Genomic DNA, 22,260 nt, shown 5'->3' with positions numbered 1-22,260 from the left:
TGGGGGGGTCACTTTTTTTCTCTCTTTTTCATCAAACCGCAGTCATTGCAAGTTCCCGCAATTTTTGCAAGTTCCCGCAATTTCATTGCATAAAATTGCATAAATATCCCGCATATTCCATCACATTTTTTATGAAAACGTGCCGCATAATCAAGGATTTTTGCCCGCAACAATCACAAAAAAACTCCGCATTTTTCTGGAAGGACTGATACCCATGTAGACTGGCTTGGTTTGAATTTCCAAAAGAAGGGTGGAACACTGATCAGACAACCCTGGTGAAACCCTGGTCAGTGGTGTGATAGCGGTATAAGATCATTGCTGACAGTACAGTATCTCTGTAATTATGAATGTAACCTGTTGTGTATTGTTGTCCCATGTTTCCTTTTGTAGATAGTCGTTGTCGATGTATATAGCAGTGTTGTGATTTTTAAATAATGTGTTTACAAGATGACGTTATGAGGTAACGATATTAGAAGATAGTGTTGCATACTACAGTATACATTGCTTGACTGCATTAGTTTTGAGATTGGTAGCATTTTTTTCTCTTTTTTTTTTGTAGGCTTATTTTTACTGTTTAAATTGTATTTGGATGTGATCCACTTTTATGTTCATTCTTCACAAAAACACTTACATATTAAGTATAGGCTACTTGTTTACATATGCACAAGGTAGAAATGTGTGTTATGAAGATAATTTTGTATGGAAACAGCATGTAATTTAAAAGCCTTTTTACTTGCATTAAAATGTATGCAACTCGAATGTTAAATCGTGGGAGTGTATTTTTTTTGGGGGGTTATTTTTTCATGCTGGTGGATGGTGTGTCTATCAACTGCAGGGGTTTTCAAAGTATGTAGATGACATCAAAACTGTGCCAGAGACCCATAATGCTTTGGGGCACAGTAAGAGGAAGTACAATTGTTTGCCATGGATTCAGTGAGATGCTGTGAGCTACAGCTTGACCCCAATCTATTTTTTCTTTTCTTTTTTCTTTCCTGTTGTTTGTGGCGTTACTGGCAACATTAACAGTATGCCGAATTAGATACAAACAGTTCCTGTTTGCATCGAACCCATGGACGTACGGACAACTCTCACTGGATTACTGTGATCCTGAAGAAAACTTAAAAACGTCAAGATTCTCAGGCAAGTTCTGCAAGTTCTAAGGAGCGTCTGGGATTCCGACGCGGATTTATGGACGTTTATGCGTGATGATGCACATCGGAGATTATGAGGTCCTCGGAAACTGTAAGTCCTATGAATCTAAAATAAATATGTATAGGCCTACTCATTTGACTGTATTACGACTCGACAATTGGCAAACACCGGCACGCACCTGTCGCCTTAACACCTCGCCTCATAGATTGAAACCAGCTGGTCTAATGGAAGAAGTCGTGCTGTACTCTTGACTTCCTCACGGGGGGGCTAGAGGTTCACTGTAGACTGTTGTTCAGTTCAGCTCATCAACTTGTTTATGATCTCTACAGTGCCCACTTGCTCTTCTATATTGTTTAGGGTTGCATGGTATGAAGAAAATATCTTATTGCGATTATTTTAGACCGATATTGCGATGGCGATATGATTCACGATATTGGAGGGAATGATCATTTTTATATCATTTTCATTAAACATTAAAATGAGTATGGTGTGATTTATTTTTTATTTTTTTGGCAAGGATCTGTAACAAACAAATGTTTTCTTAAAATGATTATGGTGTGATTTTATTTTTTATTTTTATTTTTTTTGCAAGGATCTGTACCAAACAAATAGTTTTCTTTAGTCTGTAGGGTAGGATTTATAGACCGTGACCTCTCTGCAGCGCCACAGTACTTCATTCAGAATGGTTTGACACATAATGTTGCCTTTAACAAATATTGCGCCCCCACTCCCCGCTCTGTGATTTGGATATTGCACTAGTCCACATTGCGATTTCGATACAATTGCGACTAATTGTTGCAGCCCTATATGCTATGATGTGATAATACATCCATGATTACATTCCTTGAGCCTGAAAAAACAGGAAACGTAAAGAGTAGAAAAATATCAAGTGCCAATGTGAAAGTCCAACTCAAAAGGAGAGTTTTACCTACCAGTAGCTCTAAACAAGTTTTTTTTTTTTTTTTTTTTTTTTTTTAAGTTTCACGCCACGATATTCTTTTGTATTCATCTGTTTTCTGTGAGAAAAAGCGGCTCGGATCAGGGCTAAGCTGTGCCCTCTGTGTGTTCCTGTTTGTAGGGATTTGCATGGAGAGGTGAGGCCACAAGGCGAGGCCACAGCGCTCCCAGGGACGTTCGCATTAGCCCCGGATTAATGGAGGTACAGCTCTTTTGAATTTGCATGGAAACCTGTGAGAGTCCTAGTAAAGAATCCCTCTGCCGGGCCCTAAACGTTAATAAAACCTTAACAGACCTGTGAGCCTGCAGATGCTGCCTAATTTAAAGTGCATTATATATTGTACCTGAGGGGGGGGGGGGGGAGGCTAATATAAACTATATCAACTTTTATATTAGAAATTTGAGGTCTGAAATGGTTCAAGCAGGGATTAACCAGCAACAAGCTGACCAAAAACGAGATTTATTAGATTTGCGTTTGATATGCAAAGTAAGGCCATTACTCTCTTTGTACTCCTCCAATTTACATGAATAAGCCGACTTCTCATTTTGGTTTTACGTGAGAATTAAGTGGATGTTAAAAAAAAGTATACCTTCTGTGCAAGACCCCTATTAACACAAACCATGTGTGTTACATATTGGAGCTTCATATTTGATAGTTTAGGCTTTCACATCAAAGAAGGAAACGCATCTTGCATAGATTTCCATTTATGCAAAGTAACCTGCCTACATGTAGGCCTATCGTTGCCTTAACGCCAAACAAAGACCAGTGATGCATGTCCCGATTTCGCTAGAAGCTGATCTTTATTTAAGCAAAAATAGTTCTTCATGAATAGACAAGAGGGCACATAATTTACATGTTGGTGATGCAAAAAAATACATCTACATTTATTTACAATAACATGTTTTAATTTTTGGTCTCAAAACAGATTTGAAATTTCACTGCAAACTTCAGGAACAAAAAATCCCTGAGGTTTGAAAAGTTTTTTTTAAAGTGCAAAAGGATGTGGAAAACGTCTCTTAATTCGTGTCTAAATACCCGCTTAGACAATTCCATGAGTGGTGTAACATGACGGCACAAACAGTCCGTTTCTTGAAGCCCACTCAGCCCACAGTTTTCCGGCCGGGTGGTAGATACTGTCCAGAGGTTTCCTCACGGTTTCTGAAGTGGCCGTCTCGGCCAAAGACCAGATTTTGGGTTTCTGACTGGCAATGTTCTCTTTACTCCCCAAAGCGGATAGCGTGTGATCAGAGTCACTCTTTTCAACTTTCTTGGCAAGTGCAAGTTCTCTGTCTTCATGCTCGCTGCTTGGCTGCTTCGGCATCTCCAAGCGCGCCTCCACCGACGCTGAGCTGTCCGACGCGCTCTCGGCGTGCCCATCGGTGTCTGCGTGGTCACTTTGACGCTCTTCCTCATCCCGCTCATCCAGGTGACAGGTGTGCGCGGACGTGTCCGCATCGTCGCTCTCTCCCTCCTGCTCGTCGTCCTCCTCGTCCGACTTCCCCTTGCACGCCCAGCTCACCCGGTTCTCCTTCTTCAGGCGCCGCCGTGCGTTGGCGAACCAGGTGGAGACCTGCGTCAGGCTCATTTTGGTGATGATGGCGAGCATGATCTTCTCGCCCTTGGTCGGATACGGGTTCTTCAGGTGCTCGTTGAGCCAGGCCTTCAGCGCCCCGGTGCTCTCTCGGGTGGCCACTTTGGCGACCCTGCCGGGATCCTCGGCTGCTCCGGGGCGGTAGGGGGGGTAGAAAGCCCCCCCGCGAGCCAGGAGCGCGTGGTGGTAGGGAGAGGCGGCCTTCAAGTCGAAACCGTTGTTCTGGAAAACAGAGAGAAGCAACGTAAAGGGGGAGCAACGGAATCTCGACTGTGCGCAATTACGCACGGATTTGCGCGACCCTTGACCCAGAGCGCTCGATTCAGCGAGCGGTAAGTTTATAGACCGACATGTAATGAAGGGGAAATCCCTCTGAACTCATGAGTTCAGGGACTTTTTCAGGCGTTGTAGGCTAACATAACTTCAGTACAACTGGTGAGAATAAAATCTTCCTAGGTGAGTTGTTGTTCAGCGTCTCGAGATCACATTCTACACACGTTTTTAGTTAAAAAAAAAAAATAAAAGTAGGTTGTACGGATTCCACTGGAGCTTTTCATGTAGCGACCGAAGGACTGTGTGAAAGATCAACTCACCATGTGTGCGATGTGCCTGTGGTGTGGGTAGGGGATGAAGTTGTATCCCTGGAGTCCTGAGTATGTTATGGGAATTCCAGCTGCCATCGCTGCCAGATGCTGAGCCTGCTGCTGTTGCACACTCGGCGGGGATCCCAGCAGCGGGATCTGATGATATCCAGTCGGCATGCTGAGGTTCCGCTCCAAGAAAAAGCTGCCAATTCCAGTTTGCGATGCGGGCATCTTTCCTGCGTCCCAGCTATTCGAGTTTGAGTGGCAATCCAGCCTCTTGGATCTATTTATACACACCCAGCTGCCAGCGTGTGTTCGCGGGTTGGGGGGTGGGGGGGTGGGGGGGTGGGGGAGGTCCCACTGCTAGTGACTGACAGCTACGTTCAAAAGATCCACATCTTTCACTGGCAACAAATCCGATCAAAGAAGCCCTCCGCTGTTCCTTTTAGCGTTTTTCGTGGAGAGGCTAAACATGGGCTTCTTATCGCAACACAGAGATTGATTTCTGAAGAGAACTTAAGTCACAATTCAAATGCAACCTTTTCTTTGAGGAGCTGAACAACTCCGAATCAACCATCAGCTCCATCTCACAAATTAAAGCATCTTACATTTGGTCAGAAATATAAAATTTTGACCCTTTTTAAAAAAATATATTTAAGAGCTTAAACAGAAGAAAAAGTTTTCAGTTTTTAAAAGAATGATAGCCTACTAACCACGTTAGTTGACGTGTTTTCAGTTTACTTTTTTTTTTTAAATTTAACCTTTTTTTTGACGAGAAGGGAGCTTACACCAGTTTGGTGTCATTTCTCTCTTTTCTTTTTTTTTTAGGACGAATTTAACACCTCGCACGTCTCGCACTAATCGGCGGAGATCTTCGAAAGTGACCTGGATCCAGTTAACAACATCCCGCCAGCCTCTACACTCGCCTCTTGACACTTCGTCGCCTGCACATCTGTAGTTTTGTGAATTGAATTAACCAAATCAATCGCATTACATTACACAAATGAGCCAATCAGATTGGCCTATAGCTTTTGAGCACGCGTAAAAGTGTCTCATGCGAAAAAGGTTGTTCCATTCTCAAAAATAAAAGTTCTTGCAGTTCTTTCATTAATGAATTAAGAAAATGAATACAACCATAACAGTTCAGCCTCATAGAGCCATACCTTTTTCTTTTTATTATTATTATTTTTTATTATTATTTGTGAATTTATTGACTGAACCATAACAATAATGTTTTAACATGTCGGATGGCATTGTTTAGAGTGAGGCGCAGCGTTTCAATGGCCCTAATTAAACGAGGTTAAGTGAAACAGCTGTTGACTAATGTATATGATAATTGTGAGATAACAGAACTGTGTGTGTGTGTGTGTGTGTGTGTGTGTGTGTGTGTAAGGGGGTTGTTGGAGATAAGAGGAGAAGATTACACTTCTTATTCTACTACTACCCCCCCACCCTCCCTTCATGCCCTTCAAAAGAGCCACAGTTAAGCTCAGTGTTTGGGTTCAAGGGACTTTCTTATCTCGCATAATTTGGAGCATTATATTAACAGTTTTAGTGCTGGTGGTGATAGCATACTGAGTACAGTGTTAAAGAAGGGTCAAAAGGTGCAGGGATGATTCCTAGAAACACAAAAAATGTAATTTATCCCTTTTTTTTTTTTTTTTTTTTTTTTTTTTTTTTTTTGAATAGATTCTTACTTATCCTATGTTTCAGTTTCAGGTTGTTGTTTTTTTTTTTTCTTCTTCGGTTGCATTTTATTCAAAACCCCAAATGTAGATGTCCAATTTTTCCATTTCAAAAGCTGAGAGCTGAAACCCTACCTTTGGCGCACGAGTGCTGTTTTTATTAGTTAAGTTACTTTTTCTACCTTTTTGCTTTTGATGAAACTCTTTTTAAAATCGGAGCATTTTTAAAGCTGAATGGAGTATCCCCAGGCAGTGCTTACTCTTGCTTAACTATCGTGTCTCACGTACATTATTTGTTTTATTTTAAAGAAATGCATTGGCCCTCAATGTTATAAATAACACCTGTATGTAGGCTACAAGTTGCAGTCTTATGAACTAAAGGTCTCTATTTCTCATGTTTAAGCCTCACATTAGGCTAACATGTACACGCACACACGCAGTATTCCCAAATCTGAGCATGTGCATGGGTTTAACTTTTTTTTTTTTAACAGTTTAAAAAAATTAAGCTAGCAAATGTAATTGTGGGGAAAAAGTGAAACTATGTAATGCATCCGTTTCCTTGTAGCAGCAAATGTATGCTTGCTAAGAATGTACACTTAGTGTACACCTACTGTAGCTGAAACTAATGCAGTCTCATGCAGCGGTCCTGCTATAATCTCCTAAATAAAGGCTATGATGTTGTTGGAACTGTTTTAGACTGGCGATGGCTGTGGTTGAACTGTATCGGGTTATCCTGTATGAAATAGACACACGCAAGTTGCAAAATGTTAACAAAAATATAGAAAATAGAGAAGTGTGAATGCAAAATCTCCCAATAATGAACTGATTAAAAAGGAATTTGGTCTCTCCGGATACACTAATCTTACCCTTTGATGCTCACAGAAAGTTGTGCGGGTTAAAACCATTTCCACAATGAACCATGATTGAATTATCCGACAATGTGAAGGAATGAATACGTAGTAGTCGTTTGTCTCACCGGCAGATTTTGGTTTTCTTGATGATAACAATAATCTGCAACTGTTTTGACGAGAATAATCGATTCAGATTTTAACAGTGAAAAACATTTGGCGCATGATCAAGTTGCAGCTTTTCAAGTTGAACAATTTGCCGCGTCTGTCATATATAGTAGTAATCATAAACAAAATATCTTTGTTTTTTTTTAATTTGAGCATTTTTCTCCACAATTGTGTTGATATTTAGTCGATTAATCAAACCGATAATTGAATTTGAACGAAGAATGAGAATCGTTCGTACTGCTGACCTCTCCTGTTCTGTTTCTCCCACTTTGCTCCTATTGCATCGTTCTCTTAAGAGGTGTTTCTAATATTATGTCATATGAGTGAGGGTATCCAGTCATCATCAATCATGGGCCCAAATGTGAAGAGAGAGAGATACTGGGGGTAGCCACAGATAAAAAAAAATAAAAACAAAAAAGTGGTAAAGGAGGAATGTATTTGGGTGGGGTCCACAGAACCTAAAGCAAATTTGAACAAGAGTAACAATGGGCCAGCAGAGTGCAAAGAGAAGGAGGCTTATGGCATCAGTAGTCGACATCTCCCAACACAAACAGCTCAGGGCAGCGGCCTTTGTCCCCTCCTGTAGAACTTCTTTTCATTCTCTTCCTCTTTTGGCAGCTCGGCCACAATGCAGGTGTTGGTCTTGCTCTGACAGGTCGAGTTTGTGCCGTTTGCCGTTAGGATGTCAGTCGTTTACAGGAGAGAGAAGTGACCAAATGGACAGTCCTCAGTACCCAGAGAGATGCAATACCAGATAGCAAAGAGGAGGAAATTACCTTAATCCCTGATAGCCCCTCAGATTCTAGGGCTGGGACCATGTGCTTTTGTCCCGATTTTGGATTTGCTTTCACGATACCTGGGCGCCCGATTTGTATTTGTATTTAGATTTTTTTATTGATTGCGATTCTAGTATTGCAATTTGATTAGAGTATTTAGTATTGCGATTTTTCTTTTCCTTCTTTAACAAAACCAAAAATGTAATCATCCACTTCTGGAGACAACATATCATGAGACATTTCTAAAACTGATAGTTTTCTAAGAAGAACGCACGTCACATGGCAGTCAGTCAGTCAGTCTGACGTTTACTTCATTTGTAAAGAACATAACATGGGGAAAAGAATTGGTTTTAAAAATCGTCGAAAAGATAAAATAAAATCAAGATACATACGAGAAACTATTTCCCCCCCCCACCACCACTGAAAGATTCCTCTATGTACTGTCATAGTGCTGTATACTTTCCGTTATCCACAAATCGTCTGCATGTTCCACGTTAGAACTCGCTACACACACAGGTAAGTGAAGTATGGCCCCGGTTTTGAATAAAGATGCAGGCCGACGGTGCAAGGTGCTAATGAGCAGGTCGGGACAAAAGGTACGGGACCTCAATTACAGGCAAAGCAAGCCGACAAAGGGACTAAACATGCAGTCAGAATGGCTCATAGGTAGGTGTGAACAGGACAACAAAAGCCTAAAGAGAATCCACAGAGTCTTCAACACCTCTTGCTTGTTAGTTTATTTTATTTTTTTCTTACAGCACCAGATACTGAAAGGGGAGAAAGTTGACAGAGAGGCTTATAGAAACTGAGCCAGATGAGGGGGAAATAGGTACTTATTTTAAGTCTATCCTGTGAAAAGTGCCTAGACGTACAAAAGCTAAATGAAAGGATACAAATTGTGTGTCTAAAATGTGTTTTCAGATATTTTTGACAGAGCATTTGATTTTTTTTTATTTATTTGTTTATAAAGCTACATTTTCAGAAGGACAGTTTGCATAGTGAGATGCACAAGAGAAATCATTTGACAACACACGTACGATGGTCTCCAAGCAGAACTCCCTAATGAGATTGTCCTGGGGGCCGCCAACACAAATGGACAGATGTAAGCAAAGTGTGAATGTTATCAAGCTCTCCCACCTCCTTACTATCCAACCCCCCCTCCCCTCTTCCCCTCTTCCCCAGACCCCCTTCCACTCTTTGTCCTTTGTCATTACTCTTATCAGGACCACTCTATCATTCTTTCAAAATGGTAGTGGCGCTGAAAGCGCTTGCAAATGTAAGTATGTCTTTGTTTAGGGCCGGACAGTGGCCCGCCTCCCAGCTCCCTCCTGGGTGCAGCGTGATTGACGGCCCTCCGCTGGGTGAGTGACAGCCGGCGTTGGTTAGGCCGTGATGGCCTGTGTGACAGCTGGTGCTGCTGCTGGTTTGTCCCCCTGTGTCGGGCCCTGCTGGGTGGGGTGGGGTGGGTGGGTGGGTGCTGGGTCTCCCCAGGATCGCTCGGCTACAGAGCTCCGGCCCTGTTGGCTCGCTGCACCCTTTTTCTCCACATCAGCGGATGTCTTCAGGTCTAAAGATTCACGAGCCCGGAGGCATAGCTCGGGGCTCGTTCCCTTTTCTAGCCACACTAGTCCCGCGTTGCCAGATCTTCCTCCACAGCGCTGCGGAGGAGGGTCTGGCTGGTCCACACAGCATTCCCGGATGGGAGATAAACGTGCTCTGGTTTATAGGCGTTTCTTTAAACCAATTGCTGACGCTAAGCGCCGGACTGAATAACGGCGCCTCTGCAAAATAGCCTCGGGAAGGAACTTGTTTTGGTGGGACGTGTGTACGTTCAGAAGTTGTTTCAGTCGTGCAACAGAAAACTCCGATTGGACAGATAGCCTTAGCTAGCTGTCTGGATTTACCCTGCAGAGATCTGAGGAGCAGTTAACCATAGTCCACCGGAGTTTAGATTGCCAACACATAGAAAGTGGAAGGTGGGGAAAAAAAATGGACAGCTGGCGGAATTTCCGGCAGCACCTGAGCAATCCCGGAAGTGGAACTTTGTCCGTACAGACTATATCCGTACTGACGTAGGAAGCAGCCGGAGAGAGCTGCAGGTTTTCCTGCTCATACAGTATGTAGAGGGCGGAGCCATACAGGCTATTTCTGAGCGATGCAGTGGCAAAAAGTGATCGTTCTCTCGCTGCGTCCCCTTTCTCCACCTCAGCTGCAGGCTGTGTGTAGATTTGAATGAAGGCAGGGATGCCATTTCAAAGTGAAATGGGCAATCTTTGCATTTATCTTCTCAATACAATTCAATTATTTACCAATAACCCTTTACTTTAAGTCTGCATTCATATTATACAAACCATATACAACACTATAATATACTTGTATGCAGCTCAGGTCAACAATTATAACTTTTCCGTTTTAAGATGTATTTTATGTATTATTATCTGCTTCTACAGCAGCCTCCACCTATGGGGGTGCCCACAGGAGAAGTCATACTGTATAACTAATACATTAATAAACATGTCTGTCTGTATACTGCTACATTATGGAGTTATAAACCATGTATTATATGTTAATAATGAATGGGGGACTTAAAGTAAAGTGTTGCCTTTTACTCTATAAAAGTTATTATACCGCTACAGTTTCTCCTGCACATGTATCTAATTCCAATGTTTTATTTCCATTGAAACAAATGGTTTTAAGTAGGGATGCACAATATGTCTGCAGTCACATCGGTATTGGTCATGATAACATTAACACCAATGTTGACATCGGTTATGGGTATCGGCCAGACATTTTCACATGGGTGCATTAATGTCTCAGTGTTACGCAGAAGCTCCATACAGTTGAACAAACTGAAGTTCGTGCATCTATTATTTTCTCTGTATAGCCTCACAGAGAGCAGCTAATGAGGTTATTGGGCATCTGTGACGTGACATCTACATTTTGGCCTATTTGTGAGACAATGGTAACAAGGAAGCCCCGGACATTGGGCTCTGTGTTTTCCAACTCAAAATAACAAAGCCAAGCAGCCGCTGGTGGGAGGCTGTGCTCTCATGGAAATGAGCAACTGAACCAACAATGTAGCGCCTAATCTCTTCAGAGAGAGGAATCAGTTACACAGCAGTATGCACCCCTCAATGCTTTTCATTAGAGTCAGCGTGCTATTGAAACAGTCCCTCCACCCCTGACTCACACACAAACACACAGACACACACACAACCATCGTGTGTAGCCACAGGCCTTACTCATACATGCACTAGATACAAGGTAGCCCCCCCCAACAACAGAAGGGTTGAAATAAGTGGGGCAGAGGGTGGTATGGGGGTGCGAGGCCTCAAAGCATCGGATTAGAGTTAATGTGCCCTCCCTGGGTTATAATCTCTTCAGAGGGGGACTTTGTTTGAGGGGCTTGAGGGCAGTAAGATAAGTATCTATTACAGAAACTCCCTCTTATCCCCCAAACATCCTCGCTTCAAAAATGAAGCACAAAAACACTCGCCTCTGTTCCCCTCTGTGTCGTCTGATATCCAAGACCCAAAAGCAAGTGCTGCCCTTTTCAGCTAATCAGGAATTAAGGTCTAAAGCCGTATGGCGAGCTAGCAGGCCCCATATTTACTCCATCTGTAGCCCACAAAGTCAGGTAGTTAAAGTAAGATCAAAGGCAGCTTAAAATAGGGTTATTGTATTGAAAGGAAGAAAGAAAGGAGGGGGGGGGGGGGGGAGAATTATCACAAGTTGTTCTTCTTCCCTGCTTTGTATAAGGAGAAACTCTGTGTGTGAGCGGCCGAGTCACTCGGAGCAGAGATTGGAGTTTGATGTAGGAGAAACACAATGACTTTCAACTGTGTTCCCAGTGAACAATGCAGGTGCCAAAGAAGCCGCGTGAATGAGAATAAAACGCAGCTATATACAGTTTGATATAAAATACAGTTTAATACCAAAATATCTTCATTATATATACATATTGTGCAACAGTAATGGAGGCAAGTTTTTCACTTTTAGATTATACAATTAGCGTGAGCGTTAACTTCAACAAATGGGACGAAATTACAAAGCAATGGTTACAAAGAACATCTTTTTCCAACAAATGAAAGCGATGTCTGAAGCAATCCAAAAGGCCGATGGACAACGTAAATGTAGTAGTGCAAACGTCTTTTTCAAACATTAACCTAGCACTTCAGAACACAGAACACAAATTTAAAGGACAATCCGTCGACAATCGCCACAAGTTTACCAAATTATGAGTCGGATATTATCTGTGCTAATACCGCATCAGTCAAAGGACACCTCTGTGGCAAAAGTCGCGCCAACAATTGGCAAGCACAGACAAACAAATCAGCCATTATACGACAGAAGGTGGCTGAGTGACAACACCCTCCAACTGGCATTGAATCCAAACCCTGAACCGTATTAGCGTTGGAGATAGCGATGAAAGCTCAAACCAAATGGAATGTCTCATTGGCTCGGATAAAGTAACACACTGATGGGTTTGAATGTTTGAAGCCAGTTAACTAGGCTACTAATTGCAAACACTTCACTGACAAACATTTAGGAAAGTGAAGTGTAACTTTTTAGACTCATTTGCGTTTGTTTGAAAAATAACTTTCAACTGAATGTAGCTTGAAATAACTAATGGTGACTGGTCTGTTGCTGTTTGCTGTCAAAGTTCTGTTACTGTCTCATTAGTCTCACTTTGCCAGACCATTCACAACGCTGCAGAGCGGAGGAGGGTCTGGCTAGTCCACACAGCATCCCGGGATGGGAGAAAAACGTGCTCTGGTTAATTGGCATTTCTTTAAACCAATCACAATCGTCAAGCTCCGCACGGAAAAGTAGTCATGCGAGAAAAAAACTCAGATTGGACAGATAGTCTAGCTAGCTGTCTGGATTTACCCTGCAGAGATCTGAGGGGCAGTTAACCATAGTCCTCAGAAATCCATCGGGGTTTAGAACGCCGACACAAAGAGGAAGGAAACAGACATCAGTGAAAATGCATGTATCCGGCGGAATTTCCTGCAGCACCAGTACTATTCAAACGCTGAAATTACTATTCAAATGTGATTTTTATTTTTTATTTTATAAATAGGTTGGCTAACGTTAGCTAATCTCCCTCTTCTCATGCCATTTCTGATGAACAACAAGTTACGGGAGGAAGGAATTGTGAACTAACGCTACGTACAGAGTAACGTCAGTACAGGGGGAGTGACGGGCTGCGGCAGGAAATCGGAAGAAGGATGGGAAATAGTTTTAACATGACTTTTAAAATGGACATCCACCGAGCCAAAATGCTTATGTTACAATAGTTAGCTCGTTCTGGTTTCCTAACTGCGTCGCGAGTTATAGGAGCTTAGCTGGGAGCTTCATGGAGACAGCTAAAGTTTGTTTGACTTCATATATTACCTTCTAACAGCTGGATTCTAAGTAACGTAACAATCTGCAAGAAACAGGTTGCTTTTAAATCACTAAAATAGTAGTGACAGCACCGTTTGGCTTAGTTATCAATGCCGTTAGCATCGTGGTTGTTACTTAGTTTATGACAAATCGTTTCGGCGTGCTTTCTAACATGATGTCATTGTGCTAACCGAGCAACGTTAGCCTTCACAACAGAGCTCTTTTAATACACTTGTTAGATAATGATTCGTTACAGAGTTCTCGGTTTGATTTGAATGGTAGAGGAAGATTGACAGCTCTATGCATTCATGGACATTATCCAATATTGGAGAATTACAACTTTGCTGCCAACGCAATGGTTTTGTTGCATCACAATCTCGGCTGTCAACAAGACTTTCATTGCCGTTCAAGACTGTGTGCAAAAAAGATGGAGGAGAGGTGGGTCAGGAAAGGAGGAGAGTTGTTGGTGGGAGGTGCATTGGGAGAGCAGGGGAGGATCTTTAAAGTTGTCCTCACCACAGATTTCTATTTTATTTCAAATCCGCCTTGCAGATTAATTGTAGGCCTATGTCAAAAGGATCAAATGCAAAAATAGTGAAAATGATTATGCCATTAACATATTAAGGTTAAATGGAAAGGTTGGGGTCCACCATGTTAAATTCTTTGTTTTGTCATTTTTGTTATTAATGGTGAATTGAGTTGTATCAACAATGTAATATTTTAAGATATTGTTGGGAAGGGGGCTGTGCACGTTTTTTTCTTTCTAAATCCAAATAAGTTATTAAAAACACTGAAGGGTCTTGCTGGTTTAAACAGGAAGGTTCACCCCCCTCCCTACATTACTAACTTTCATACAGTGCCTTAGTTGACAGAGTAATTGTGATTTTAGAATAATGAATTCATTTTTTTCCCACATAATGGATTACTTACAGTGTCTCTGCAATTGTGTTATAATGCCATACTGACATTTGTAAGGTCAAAAGTCAGTCAAACAACTTGTGGTATGTTTTGGAAAATGTTCAGCATTAAGTACAAATGATAGTATAACTGATATTTAATAGGCCAAAACATACAAACCACCAGTGTGCTCCTTTTTTAAAGGATAAGTCATCTTCTTTTAAAGCAGAATATCTCAAACCATATTCTTTACACTGAGACACTTTTGCAGTCCAGTTGTTGCTCATTTTAACTCAAAAGGCGATGACGAGCTTAAAGGATCCACGTGACTCGGGCTTATTAAGGCATTAGTGACATATGGCAACATTCATTTCAAAAAAGGCTTCAAGAAATACTTTATGGTCAGTATAAATATTGATAATACACATATAAGCATGTGTGTTCAGTACTGGGATGAGCTGTGTAGGTGCATCGGCAAACGGGCGGGGGGGATTGTGTCTGTAAGCGGTGTCTATGTTTGTGTACATAACAAGTATGCACATTAACACTTCCAGACATGTAGGTTTACATCATGTGTGTAGCTATATATGCATGTAAGGATTAAGTGGATGTGTGAGTGTAGGAGAGCAGAAATTGTTCCCTGTGTCTGTTTTTTTGTTTGTTTTTTTCTCAGCGGGAGAATTTTCTGGGCCTGAATGCAGGAAGGATGAGCTGATGTGACGCCGTCCTCTCCTCCTCTATCGGAGCCAGCTCCTCTGCTGAGCCCCACTTCTTCTTGGAGTGAAACAGCGATACCAACTTTCTGTTCCTGTTCCGTTCTCTGGCCTGAGTGACTTGAAAATCTGACAGAAGAAGAAGAAAGAAGCAACCAAAGTAAAATGATTAGGAAAAACCAGGGGCGGAGCCAGATGTTGGAAATATTCCAACATTTTTTTTTTATCCATTTACCGCAACAATTTCTTCTATTTTTTTTTATTATTTGATAATAGAATGCTTAACATTCTGTACATCATTTGGGAAAAAACATGATTATTGCCGAGAAAGAAATCATCCTGTAGAGCCTACGTCCTATTTCATATCGAGTTGTTCTCCAATTGTCTTCATCATTCTGAAACCAGAACACATGTTAAGGATGACTTTCACTCCTGCCACCTAAAGAGAGGCAAACATGGACTCTTTTTAAGTTAAAGGTCCCATGACATGGTGCTCTTTGGATGCTTTTATATAACCCTTAGTGGTCCCCTAATACTGTATCGGAAGTCTCTTTTATATAGACCTTAGTGGTCCCCTAATACTGTATCTGAAGTCTCTTTTATATAGACCTTAGCGGTCCCCTAATACTGTACCTGAAGTCTCTTTTATATAGACCTTAGTGGTCCCCTAATACTGTATCTGAAGTCTCTTTTATATAGACCTTAGTGGTCCCCTAATACTGTATCTGAAGTCTCTTTTATATAGACCTTAGTGGTCCCCTAATACTGTATCTGAAGTCTCTTTTATATAGACCTTAGTGGTCCCCTAATACTGTATCTGAAGTCTCTTTTATATAGACCTTAGTGGTCCCCTAATACTGTATCTGAAGTCTCTTTTATATAGACCTTAGTGGTCCCCTAATACTGTATCTGAAGTCTCTTTTATATAGACCTTAGTGGTCCCCTAATACTGTATCTGAAGTCTCTTTTATATAGACCTTAGTGGTCCCCTAATACTGTATCTGAAGTCTCTTTTATATAGACCTTAGTGGTCCCCTAATACTGTATCTGAAGTCTCTTTTACATAGACCTTAGTGGTCCCCTAATACTGTATCTGAAGTCTCTTTTATATAGACCTTAGTGGTCCCCTAATACTGTATCTGAAGTCTCTTTCCCAAATTTCAGCCTTGGTGCAGAATTACAGCCACTAGAGCCAGTCCCATAATGAGCATTCCTTAGTACGTGCCATTTCTGTGTCTGTAGCTATTGAGGAGGAGAGGGGGGGGTCAAGGTGGAGGGTAGGGGTGTGGCCTTGGCCAACTGCCCTTTTGCTTGTTTGAAAGCCATGATGTCTCTCTCTCATGGGTGGGCCAAATGCTCTGGGCGGGCAAAGCAGAGAAAGGGGAGGTAACCTTCCTTCTTATGACCTCATAAGGAGAAGATTCCAGATCGGCCCATCTGAGCTTTCATTTTCTCAAAGGCAGAGCAGGATACCCAGGGCTCGGTTTACACCTATCACCATTTCTAGCCACTGGGGGACCATAGGCAGGCTGGGGGAACGCATATTAATGCTAAAATGTCTCATAAAGTGACATTTTCATGCCATAGGACATTTAAATAACATAGGTGTGGTAGGAATCTGACGTAAACAGCATTACTAATGCTGAAACCTACTTTAGTTACTGTATAACATGCTGGATGAGAGTTCACAGAATGAAGCGGTGAAATCGGCTACATTTGAATCCATCCCATAATAATCTGGGTCTGTATTCATCAAGCCTCTGAGAATTACTCACAAGAACACTGCTAAGAATTGACTTAAGAGTAAAAAAAAAAAATTTTGCTCAAAGCTGCGCTTAAAAGTTAGTTATCAAGCACTTCAGTCGTAATTTAAGTGAAGGACTATATCTTAAGTGTCAGTCTTAGAGATGATTGGCGACACTTTGCTGTGCCACAAACGGGATTTTAGATGACGACATACAGCAGGCATGGACCAATCACTAGATAGATTTCCTTATTTAAGAATATTCTCAGATAAATTCACATTAAATGGTGAAATTCCTAAGAGGAGTTTACATTCAACACACATTTGACAATAAAGAATTTTTCAAGAGAATCCGTTATGATATACACATTGGAAATGAAAGATGAACACGTTTTCCACCATGTCTTAATTACACATTTTAAACCGGTGTGCTGTTAACTGACCTGCCTATATGTATATAGCCTAGATGTTATAATATTTTATTCCTGCTCTATTGAAATGATAACGGTTTGATTAACTGCTCGTCGTCAAACATTTCAAAGACACTGTTGCTCTCCTGAAAGATTTGCAGAGGTCTCTGTCTCCTCAGTGGGATCACCAGCCCCCACTGGCAACTCCCAACCACCGGAGAGACCTCTGGAGCTGTCTTAAATAACTGGGAGAGTAAGAGTGATTCTTAGCTTTAAAAAAAAAAAGTAATAACTTGCTTTTATACTGAAGTTTGAAAGTAGGAGTACTTTTCATGAATTCTCAGCACTTAAGACTAAAATGGCACTTTAGAGAAGCTTGATAAATACAGGCCCTGGGATGCTCTAACTGCAATACACATAGGAAAGCCATACACCCTCTGAATTGCCCTACGTCTCTAGTTTGCGGCTGCTGAAATGGCTACTTGGGGGACTAACATCACACATGAACACAATTGGGCTTACTGAATCCACAAGAGTCTCACTTCTCCAGTCAGACCCAATTTATGCAATTCCAAGACCATTTAGGGACCCCAGTATGCAGAATGGATTCAAATGTACAGTCGCCCTTCAAGAGTCACTACAACCACTACCCCTCGCTAATCTTTATCATGTTAGAAGATTTTGTTAACTTTTGTGCAGAGCCACGCTAGCTGTTTCCCCCTGCTTCCTGTTGTCATGCTAAGCTAAGCTAATCGGTTGCTGGCGGGAGCTTTGTGTTCAAAACGACGGGCATGACAGTGGTATCAATTTTTTCATGGTATTGTTTGCATACCTACATGAGAGCGGTATCGATCTTCTCGTCTAACTTTCAACATAGATAAACAATAATCCTATTTCGCCAAATGCTGAACTTTTCGATAACACTTTACTTGAAGATATCTACATAAGAGCCATATGACACATGAACCCTAACCCTAACTCTAACCCTAACTTGTCATGACATAAACCGAATGACGCTTACTAAAAGAAGCATGATGTCATAAACGTTTGACTTGTTTATAATGTTTATGACATGTTCATGACAGTGTCATGTCACTCTTATGTAGATACCTTCATGTCAACCAACTATTCTTTTAAATTTACATATTTTACTTTGTTTAACAAATGTATTTAGTACTTCAGACAACTTCAGCCGTAACAAAGACATTCAAAGACTTTATCTAACTCTACCATTGTATCTTTGTAAGTCGTCATGACAAACGTGAGCCCATGACTCGTTTTCCAAACAAAAAGCTTCACTGTCAGTACGTTGGTCAGCTCTTCTTTCTAAAATGTCTTTCTATCACGTGTTTTAACACCACAGTTACAAGGTGCTTCAGGGAAAGGCTTAACGTAGAGAAATCCAACGAAAATATAAAAAGGAACCACATAAACCCACCAAAGTAATAAAACAAATTTATAAAACGTTACTTGTAGCATGAATGCGATTTGAGAGCTATTATCCCTCAAATGAATTGTAATTCAGCCGCAAAAGTACGAGGCACTCACGCAGCTCGCAGTCTTCCTCTGGACCCTCCGGTTCTTTGATGTTCAGATAATGGCGGGCAAGATGGCCGCTGTAGTCCCTTAAATTGTCTTTGGCCCCTGATAAGAGAAAAATAAAATCTCTGAAAACGGAGACTAGTCATGGAGGGCAGGTGAGCTATTTCCCTCACACCTTCCACCTAATGCTTTAAGAAACCATCCATAATCCAACGGTAAACAAAACGACCCACCGCCACTCTTACACCGATGGACGGCACTTCTATCGTAAACTCATGTATTTTACATCAAATCGAGTTTGAGATTTCAAGGTTGATTTACTAGTTACGATGCTTATATTTTGAATCATGTTCAGATGAGATACAAAATTAGGATTTGTCATATACAACTCAAGTTCTTCAATTATGTATTTGATCTATAACTACAGACGGGCTTGAACAACACTTGCTATTTTGCATTAAAGGCGGTGTTATGTAGTTTAAATGAAAGCATTTTTTACCATATGTCACTAGGAGCAGGTCTAGAATATGCCGATGACCATGTAACGCTGCAATGTGTAAAGGTGTGTATCCCTGCAGAGCAAAAACAAAAGAGTGAAACAAAAAAAGAAAGCATGCATAAAGAAAATTAAAGACCCGTATTCTGACTGGTGATGTAACGTGACATGCAAACACACCCTCAACAGTCACGTCATTAACACATAAAAGGAGATTTAAAATGTCTATTTTTACTTTTTGTTAAGTTCAAAAGGGATAACTGTGGCAAAGTGCTGGAAGAGTTTAGTACCTACCCCCTAGAGTTTCCCAGGCCCAAATGCAGCCAATGAAAACAGCGTGGAAGGAAAAAAAATACACAAATTAGCAAAGGTTATGGAAACATAAGATAATGATAAAAACATAATTGCCTGGTAATTCGCTGAAAATTGCTTAGTTCTAGAGTTGTGCACGCTGGCACATAGACACACCGTTTTGGGAAACAATTAACGTGACATGACATGATTTATTAGCGGAGTACTTGTGCTGCTGCGATACATTGGCACAGCTGGACCATTGTCCTCAGCATTACATCACTGAGGGGCGCAGAACAAGAAACCAGCAGCCGTGTTGTTCTCGTCCTGTTGTTACAAGTTCAAATCAAACAACCTACTGTACGTGCCCATCACCTCCTGATAAACACCTGGGTACTCACATGCTGCAAGAAAGAAGAATACCACGAATAAATCAGTGATCAGTGTGTCAAAGAATTAAAAGAGCACTACCACACAAAGTTCAGTTTACTCAGCATGGAAAGTACTACAGTTCTCAAATATTTGACCTTAAGGCTGTGGTACAAACTGAGGGCATGGAGTGTGAAAAATGAGAGCAATTTATCAGGCAAGCAAGTCCCAGTAAAACTGGAACCGTGGCTTCTAAAAGTAAGAAAACCTCATTCAAAATGGCAATTTTTAATAATGCAAATAATTGCAAATCCAGCCTTGGAACAGGGCCTTTCTGACTCCATATGTATAGATAAAGACCGTAAGTTAAAACAAAAACAATCTAATATTGTTGTTTATTTGCAGCCGTTAATGAACTCCATTTCCCATAAACCCTAGACTACACGTGTCAAACTCAAGGCCCGTGGGCCAAATCCGTCCCCTTGCAAATTTTTATCCTGCCCGCATATCAATTTAGGTTTACAATAAATGTTGGCCCGCCTAGTTGCGCGCCAAACCAAAAAGACAGGAAACTACAATTACGCGACACTCAAAGCAGAAATTGGCCGATTCGCTGACTTTGAGACTCAGAAATTCCCACAGAACCACAGAGTTTGCATATATTTTTGCTAACTTTTGTAGGGCTTTATGTGGACCAAATTGTACTTGAGAAGGCTATATGAGACATGCAATAATACAGTCAATGATATCTGACTTTCGATTAATAAAAGCATGTCAATAAACTATAAAAGTCTGGCCCTTGATGTGATTCTCATTTTCCAGTGTGACCCTTAGTGAAATTGAGTTTGACACCCCCTGCCTTAGACTATTGCGGAATAAACGGCTCAGCTCGACAAAAGAGACGAGTCCATTAGCGAGTCGATGGGTCGTAGTTGGCTAAGACAGCAGGACGGAGATGACTGAACGCTGGGAACCTTTTTAGACGGCAGAGATTACAGCTACAAAGTTGGGAAAATGACTTTAGAGGAGAGTGTTGTTGGTTATATGAAAGAAAACAAGTTACTATGATGCAAGTACTGTATGGGCTGCTGTGCTGGTGTAGTCTCATGGGAGCTGTAGTTTTTTATTGTATGCTAACAAGGAATCATTTAGCTTTATAAAAAATCCCAATTTCAGTTTCAATTTCTAATGACAGCCGCTGTACTGGATATTAGAGCTGCAAAGATGAATCGATTAGTTGTCAACTTTTAAATTAATCTGCAACTATTTTGATAGTCAATTAATTGGTTTGAGTTATCCTTCATGAAAGAAATACAAATATTCTCTGATTCCAGCTTCTTAAATGTGAATATTTTCAAAACGAAACATTTGAGGACGTCATCTTGGGCTCTGGGAAACACTGATTTTTAAAATCATCGTAAAATTGAAAAAAAATATAAAATGCACTCACTGATTTGGTGTTGACATCAGCGCCTGCGTTAGCCACCAGAGAGGCCATGTCCTTGTTGCCATGTTTGGCAGCCCAGTGCAGAGCGGTCTGTGTGCAATGAGAAAAGAAGAGTCATTTATAACAGGGCTGCTCAATTCTGGAGAACAAAATCATAATCACAGTCATTTTGGTCAATACTGAAGTCCCGATTATTTTAATTACTAGTTGACTTTTGGAAAGATGTTGCATTTACTGAACTTAAAAAAAACATCAACAGTGAAACAGTTCAAGAAATCAACAGTGAAAACACCTTGAACTGTTGAAATACTTTTTCCCGTTGAACCTTTTGAATTCCCCTCTAAATATATAAAAATTAAACCGTATGAAATAATAAACCCAAAATAAGATCAACTGTTCACAACCCTTTGAAAACAAGTGAAATACAAATGAAAGAAACAAAAATAACGTGGATCAAAATAAATTTGTAACAAATCTGTCTATCCGAACACAAGAATAAATAAGCGTTTACTCGCAAAACGTTAAGTTCAAAATTCTCGATTGCTTGTTGTTTTTGTGATCGGTAGGAGCCAAAATCGCGATCAAAATTCGATGAATTACACAGCCCCGAAATGAACTTCTTCCTTTACAAAGTACTGTACTATTGTCGGGTATGTTAATTGCTGTAGCGTCATTCCAAGCTGAGTGGGGCAGCTTCTCATTGGCCGTGTGAGGGCCGAGGGGCCAGCTGCGCACGGAGGGGAGTAGACGGATGGAGGGATGGTGAGAAGGAGGGATGGAGAGATGGTTTCCTGCCATCTAACAGAGCCTAATTACAAAACAACACCGCACTGTGCCCACAGTTGGGGGGCCCGGCCGCCTGTCACCGGGGGGGGGGGGGGGGGGGAAGATTGATGATGTTAGTGTGACCTGCAGAGTGGAGACCCACCCAGACATCAGCACACTACTGTCAGCACACGTCAAGCAGGGAAACACGGGCCCCCGCGACACAACCCTCAGAGATACACACACACACACGCAAAGATACTCAAACGTGTGTGTAGATGTGAGAATAATAGACAGATGTATGTACAAGACACACTGAAAACACATGCAAACCACATCCACCTGTCGCACTAGAACTGTGATCTCCACCGTTTTTTTTTCCTGCACTCTTTACGCTGCGTAATCATGGGCTATCAACAGGTGAAAGCAGAGCGTA

At 41.3% G+C, this 22,260-nt stretch overlaps 2 protein-coding genes and 1 long non-coding RNA gene across 3 annotated transcripts in view; 1 reads left to right on the top strand and 2 right to left on the bottom strand.

The window, feature by feature from the left end:
• The first annotated feature begins 170 nt into the window (after window positions 1–170).
• On the top strand, window positions 171–5,392 carry LOC114558446 (uncharacterized). The gene is made up of 3 exons (XR_003692964.1): window positions 171–1,242; window positions 2,231–2,311; window positions 5,114–5,392. It is a non-coding gene; the product is annotated as an uncharacterized LOC114558446 (long non-coding RNA).
• On the bottom strand, window positions 3,039–4,516 carry irx7 (iroquois homeobox 7). The gene is made up of 2 exons (XM_028582455.1): window positions 4,295–4,516; window positions 3,039–3,923 (listed from the first exon to the last, which is right to left on the bottom strand). The coding sequence occupies exons 1-2, from the start codon at window positions 4,514–4,516 to the stop codon at window positions 3,150–3,152; spliced, it is 996 nt and encodes a 331-aa protein (XP_028438256.1). The 3' UTR covers window positions 3,039–3,149.
• Window positions 5,393–11,667: 6,275 nt separating the features above from the next.
• LOC114558444 (ankyrin repeat domain-containing protein SOWAHC) overlaps window positions 11,668–22,260 on the bottom strand; it is a 29,898-nt gene continuing 19,305 nt past the window's right edge. The window contains exons 9-14 of the mRNA XM_028582454.1: window positions 21,063–21,149; window positions 19,645–19,647; window positions 19,247–19,249; window positions 18,956–19,028; window positions 18,463–18,558; window positions 11,668–14,889 (exon numbers count right to left, since the gene is read on the bottom strand). Coding sequence (XP_028438255.1) covers window positions 14,717–14,889; window positions 18,463–18,558; window positions 18,956–19,028; window positions 19,247–19,249; window positions 19,645–19,647; window positions 21,063–21,149 — 435 coding nt within the window. The 3' untranslated portion in view covers window positions 11,668–14,716. The remainder of the gene's footprint in view (window positions 14,890–18,462; window positions 18,559–18,955; window positions 19,029–19,246; window positions 19,250–19,644; window positions 19,648–21,062; window positions 21,150–22,260) is intronic.

The sequence above is a fragment of the Perca flavescens genome, chromosome 7, assembly GCF_004354835.1.
Source record: "Perca flavescens isolate YP-PL-M2 chromosome 7, PFLA_1.0, whole genome shotgun sequence".
In the NCBI taxonomy this organism is placed as follows: Eukaryota; Metazoa; Chordata; class Actinopteri; order Perciformes; family Percidae; genus Perca; species Perca flavescens.
The sequence above is the reverse complement of the archived record's forward strand: the minus strand, read 5'-3'. Positions and strand labels throughout refer to the sequence as shown.

Excerpts from the sequence above, each read along its gene's own strand:
- irx7 (XM_028582455.1), bottom strand. The coding sequence starts at position 4,516 with ATGCCCGCATCGCAAACTGGAATTGGCAGCTTTTTCTTGGAGCGGAAC. Across the intron at positions 3,924-4,294 it reads ACAGGCACATCGCACACATG|AACAACGGTTTCGACTTGAA; the intron begins GTGAGTTGATCT and ends TCTGTTTTCCAG.